Genomic DNA, 6,000 nt, shown 5'->3' with positions numbered 1-6,000 from the left:
TAGAAACCTCAGTGTCTCCATTTGCTCTTGTCCAGCAGTCAAGCAATCCAGTGTCTTCTGTACTGGTTATATTTTGCTTTACAGCTTATAGGTCTACTTATGGTGTGAGCTTTCAGGCTCTACTACCTTTGTCAAAATCCTTTTTATGATGGTGTAAAAATACACATAAAAGCACTTCTGGTCTTCATCTGTATCGTAGGCGATTTTCCAAGGCTTCCATTCTTTGAGTCATTTCTTCTAGTAAATCTCAAATTAAGGAAAAGGAGTCTAGAGTGCCTGTTTTAGCTTATAGTCAAGCACAATTTGATTTAACTAATAGAAGTTGCACAAAAACTTTGCAGTATTTTAAAGTCCTTGTACATTTATAGTAATTAACATGCCTTTAAGACTATAAAAAGTTAATGTTAAGCTCATTTTCAAAATACCAAATCCAGATAACTCAATTTGAATTTACTTTTCCTTATGATTAAAAGAAAATAACTTTATCCAAACTAGTGTTGCTTATAACTAATTAGCCAGTGCCATGCGCATAGTTGGGAAGGTGTGAAGTTTGTCAGAAGACTGGCATGAGAGTGAGGCCAAAAGCTAGGGAGTTGGGGGAGGGGATGGATAAAGGCTACAGTAACTGTCTTGTCTTCCCTCTAAGGCACTTACTTAATCCTCATTATCTGCGCCTATAACAGAGTGAGTCCAGCTTTATCAGGAAGACAGTCCACATGGGGAATTCCTGTGTGTTCTTATATAAGCCTGTTGGCACAGGAGTAGTTCAGAATTAAGCCATTTCCCTATGGACTAGTTGACACTGAGGTGAGTATCATGGTTTAGTAAGCTTACTGTAATATTAAGTTCAGAGCAGCTAGCAGTTTGTTCAGTGTGTAAAAGCTCCAAAAACTATTATACCAATGCATTCCTGTTTAAATGAGTCATTGTATCCAGTTCGCTTTGTAGAATCTTCAATCTTTTAAGAGAATTGATAAAAAGGATCTCTGCTGCCAAAAACAGAAGGAAACACCCAGCTCTTTAAAATCTGCACATATGTGGGGCCTCTGTGGTTAGGGTTTGCTTATACAAATCTGAGGTACTTCATTCCTAGTGTATAGCCACCCTAATGTAGAGTTATCTCCCCCTTACACTTTAACTGTTGCCTGATGGGCTGTTACTCTTCCTATACTAGCCAGCAGATGACAACTATGGTTACTTGAATGGTCACTAAGCTTGGCTTGACCTCAACCCTTAAACACCTATCCAGCTGCCTCTTACAGAAAAAGCCTTTCCTGGTTCAGTGCTGCTGTCTTTGCCAATGGAATCTACACAGTTATTTGTAAAGTTTTACTAATATATTGAGGTTTGGTCTTTTGTTTATATTGTAATGCTAAATATTGGCCCCCAAGGCCTGGTTGGCCCAAGGATGAGAATCTGTACTACCCAAGTGTCCTTATGTAACCTTGCCTTCCTCCCACAAAGTTATCCCTGATGGGTGAAGAATGATGCCTATAACCAATAACTGGGCAGAAGAGAGGCTATTTTCATGGCTTAGGATCTGATGGGAAGGGGGAGAGAGGGGAGGAAGCTGCCATGGGGTGAGTTATGAATATGTGGCTACAAAGGCTGGCTGATTGGAATTAAGAGCAGCCTAGATTGCTGGGCAGTGGTGGTGCACGCCTTTAATCCCAGCACTTGGGAGGCAGAGGCAGGAGGATTTCTGAGTTTGAGGCCAGCCTGGTCTATAGAGTGAGTTCTAGGACAGCCAGGGCTATACGGAGAAACCCTGTCTCGGGGGGGTGGAGGGGGAGGTGGGGAAGGCAGCTTATATGGAACATAAGGAGTATTAGAATTCTGGGTTGTTGATGGGGAAATAATTTAGCATAGAGTGTAGATATCTGCCTAGCAGTAGTACAGATTAAGGCTCATAATGAAAGGTTTTTTTTTTTTTTTTTTTTTTTTTTTTTTTTTTTTATCCAGTAACTGAATGATCAAAGGCAGGGCAAAGCCACCAATTGAGATTAAATATTTCCAACAACAAAGCATCCTGCTAGAAAAGGATATCACGTTGGGTTAATCGTCTGACTTCTTCATTTGCAAGGTTCTGGAACAGTACAAGGTTTTCACATTTGCATTGCTCCTGGTTTTCTTCCAAAGGGTTTCCTGAGAAAGCAAATGAAGAGTTTGCCTCTGTCTTTACCACTCTTTCCAGGCAAAATATCAGGACTGATCAGTACACAGGAAGCTATAAAAAAGTTTTCCATGCATCCAGATCCAGGGAAGTTAATGCTGGGGAAGGGCTTTGTTGGCTTCAAACACTGGGAGAGGCGGTGTACTTGGGGGTTGAGACAACTACTGCTTTAGTTCTTAGTTACTGCACTTAATCTCCTCTTTCCCACTTTAAAATCTTAAGTCTTAGCAAACTCAAAAGCTGCTGCATCTTATCTAGTAGTAGTGATTGTTCACTTGGAGTTACCTGAAGGTTTTGTTGAGTGGAACTGTTTTTGTGTAGACCGTGAAAGATTGTCTTCTTCAAACAGGTATCTATGTTGCACTGCAAAATTAGAACAGGAAAGTAGGTCTCTGATATTTATGGTGACTGGCTCAGATTCTGTGAAGAGAAAAAAGTGGGTTCAAATCTGTTTAACATGATTGAAGCAGCCAGCAGCTGAGGTAAGGTGTTTGGACTTCTACACTTCGGTGTAGAGCTTTGCTTTGAGACATGCTGTGACAAAAAGACTTGGGTAGCTTACCAACTATGGCTTAAGGGACAGTGAAGCTTAGCTTTACTGTCTGTCAGAGGATAAGAGCCCTAGCTGACATTTAAATCTTAACTATCACTTTACAACATCTGTCTACAGGGGAGCTGAGGCAGAAGCCCCAAGTAAGACTGACCGTAGTGCCTTTTTTCTTTTTTCTTTTTTTCTTTTTCTTTTTGGTTTTTCAAGGCAGGGTTTCTCTGTGTAGATTAGGCTGGCCTCGAACTCAGAAATCCGCCTGCCTCTGCCTCCCAATTGCTGGGATTAAAGGTGTGTTCCACCACCACCCGGCACGTAGTGCCTTTTAAAACTCACCTGTTGGCTGGTGGACCTGCTTGGGCAGATCCCATGCTGGTGAGTCCTGTCTCCCATCAGAGTCTTCTAGAGCTGAATGGAAAGAGATGGCCAAAGGGAGTGGGAGTTCCACACATGCTTTAGGACCCAGAGTCTTTTGGTGTTATTTAGTGACACCAAGGACTCAAAGAGGCAGTTTGACTGTGTTAGAACAGTTCTCTCCAGAAGAGAACTTACATCTAAAAGAATGCCCCATGCCATGCCAAGGTGATGCTGAAAAAAAGTTGAAGGTGCTAAAAGACCCAGTACAATCACTGCAGCCCTACCTACCTAAGACATTTCACTAGGAATGAAAGCCACAAGGCAAAGCATGTTCTGCCCTGGAGAATCTGGAAGGCTTTCTCCTTGGGTCCTCTCCAGAGTTCTTTGCTTTAGAGGAATAAGGCATCATTTAAATTGTATTTTAAGGGCATCTGAACCCAAAGTGTGACTAAAAGGCAAAATGGGTACTATGTGTAAGCATAACTGGGTCAGTTAGTGAACCGGAGAAAAGTATATTAAATGCTTAACATGTAAAGGATAGTCATTCTCGAAAGAAGTCGCTGCAGGAAGGCACCCTTTAGATGCCCAACAGGACAGGCATCCCTTTCCACAAATTTCCTGAAGTGGTACTTATGTTTTGGTTTCTTTCTTTTCCTTCCTTCCTTCCTTCCTTCCTTCCTTCCTTCCTTCCTTCCTTCCTTCCTTTCTTTTCTTTCTTTCTTTCTTTCTTTCTTTCTTTCTTTCTTTCTTTCTTTCTTTCTTTTGTTTTGGTTTCTTTCTCTTCTTTCTTTCTTTCTTTCTTACTTATGTTTTGGTTTCTTTCCCTTCCTTCCTTCCTTCCTTCCTTCCTTCCTTCCTTCCTTCCTTCCTTCCTTTCTTACTTTCTTTCTTTCTTTTCTTTTTTTCCGAGACAGGGTTTCTCTGTGTAGCCTTGGCTGTCCTGGAACTCACTCTGTAGACCAGGCTGGCCTCGAACTCAGAAATCCACCTGCCTCTGCCTCCCAAGTGCTGGGATTAAAGGTGTGCGCCACCACTACCCGGCACGTTTTGGTTTCTTTAGTGATGGTTCCTTGCTTAAGCTTCTCTAGGGTGTAGTGAGAATTAAGACTAGTGTATTAAAACATTTAGAATGGGGGCTGGAGAGATGGCTCAGTGGTTAAGAGCACTGGCTGCTCTTTCCAGAGGTCCTGAGATCAATTCCTGACAACCACATGGTGATTTCACAATCATCTGTAATAGGATCTGACACCCTCTTCTGGCATTCAGATAGAGCACTCATACATAAAATAAATCTCAAAAGACAAATAGACGTTTTGTACGCTTTTTGGCAGAGCAAGACATGTTAGCTATCACATTTGTCTTCCCCTCCATTTTTTTGGGTGCAGTGTCTTTAGGTATCACTTGTCTTGGTCAGCAGGGAGGCATTTTTCTGAGCACTGAAGAAACGGTTTGAGGATTCTCGTGGGTTCATGCTGCCCTGTGGCTAACTAAGGTCTACCCTAGACACATTCTACAATACCTTCACAGATGCCCTGCTTCAGCTTTTCACTTATTTCACCCATTGTGCTGAAGTCTTCCGCATAGAAGAGATGCTTGTCAGTGGGCTCAGAGGCAATCTCCTGTAGTTCTTCCTCAATGGCTTTTCCTACCCCAACAGCATACATCGTGATACCTAAGCAACAGAAATTAGAGTAAGATACCATTGCATTCCCATGGTCTGGGCATGGTGCTGTGCCCAAAATCAGTAAGGTGTTAAGTTGTGGATTTGAAGTGTCAATACCCACACTCCTTTGTAGTTTCTAACATTTTAATTTTGGACCTATGAACAAAAGAGGATCCTAGAGATGCAGCATCTAGAAGTGGGTAGACAGCTAAGGCACAGATTTACTGATGAGCTCTCAAGGGGATCAAGTAACAAAAGTGCGGTGTTATCCTGAATTGGCCTCTGGACAGTAGGAAAATGTCTCACAGCTTGGTAAAATGGAGCTTTCTGAGAAAATTCTAAGCAGGTTAATTTACATCATTTGGTTTACAAACAAAATAGGCCCTTACCAGATAGCTAAGGCTGGGCTGGGACCTGGGCTGTTGTCCTGACTCAGCCTTCTGAGCGCTTGGGTGGTCCAACCCCAAAAGGAAATGAGACAAATCTTAACTGTCTCAGGACCAAGTGGAGCTCCCTTCTGCCCATCTCTCGGATGGATGAGTGGGTTGGGGCATTGTCTTGAACAGAAATGAAGAGCTAAAGAGGTGAGTCTGGAGGCCACTGGAATTCCCATTCAGCTTAAAAAAGAAACTTAAAATATCTACCTGAGATTTCAAAGAGGCAAATGAATTAAGTTAATTTTTAGACTCCATTCCCTCACTTGAAAGTGAAGTAAGCAATTGAGCTTTGGTTGGCTTCCAACAATTTTCAACACTGGTATCTTACTCTGGCAAAACCATTAGACTAGAGGTTTAAACGTGCGCTATAGCATGGCCCTTAAAGCCAGTGGGCAAAGGTGACACTTTGTTCTGCGTCTGTGTAGGCTTCAGTTGAGCTCAGCGTACTGGAGCCAGTAACCTTGCAGACAGTTTCCTCCAAGCGGGAAACTGCTAGTCATACCCAGGGAAACTGAATTCATTAAGAGGATGTCATTTTAGAGAAGCTTGGCTGATTCAGGAACTAAATATCTGCTTCTACTAGCTAGCTGTCTTTGGGTAATTTGAAGTAGTTTGAATGTGGAGGTGTAAGATGCACTAGTTTCAAGGAGTCTAGTAAAAGGCCAGTCACTGTTTTGGGAGGAAAAGAGTCTTCCCTAGTAACTTTTAAGAATGCAGGCTATCTGGGCTTATGGGTTATACTTGAGCTCTAGCAAGCTAGTCTAGAATGAACAGTCAGTTTTACAAACTCCTTAGATGACCCTGGGGATAGACACCTCTAATG

At 42.3% G+C, this 6,000-nt stretch overlaps 1 protein-coding gene across 2 annotated transcripts in view; it reads right to left on the bottom strand.

Annotated features, from left to right (window-relative positions):
- Matn2 (matrilin 2) overlaps positions 1-6,000 on the bottom strand; it is a 151,031-nt gene that overhangs the window by 273 nt on the left and 144,758 nt on the right. The window contains exons 15-19 of one of the 2 annotated variants that reach the window (XM_031358146.1): positions 4,597-4,749; positions 3,057-3,128; positions 2,459-2,593; positions 2,047-2,145; positions 1-240 (exon numbers count right to left, since the gene is read on the bottom strand). The exon at positions 1-240 is cut by the window's left edge and continues 273 nt beyond it. In XM_031358146.1, coding sequence (XP_031214006.1) covers positions 185-240; positions 2,047-2,145; positions 2,459-2,593; positions 3,057-3,128; positions 4,597-4,749 — 515 coding nt within the window. In that variant the 3' untranslated portion in view covers positions 1-184. The remainder of the gene's footprint in view (positions 241-2,046; positions 2,146-2,458; positions 2,594-3,056; positions 3,129-4,596; positions 4,750-6,000) is intronic. The other variant, XM_031358147.1, reaches the window with a different exon arrangement.

The sequence above is a fragment of the Mastomys coucha genome, unplaced genomic scaffold (assembly GCF_008632895.1).
Source record: "Mastomys coucha isolate ucsf_1 unplaced genomic scaffold, UCSF_Mcou_1 pScaffold7, whole genome shotgun sequence".
NCBI lineage: Eukaryota > Metazoa > Chordata > Mammalia > Rodentia > Muridae > Mastomys > Mastomys coucha.
Note: the sequence above shows the minus strand (reverse complement) of the source record. Positions and strands in the feature narration are given on the sequence as shown.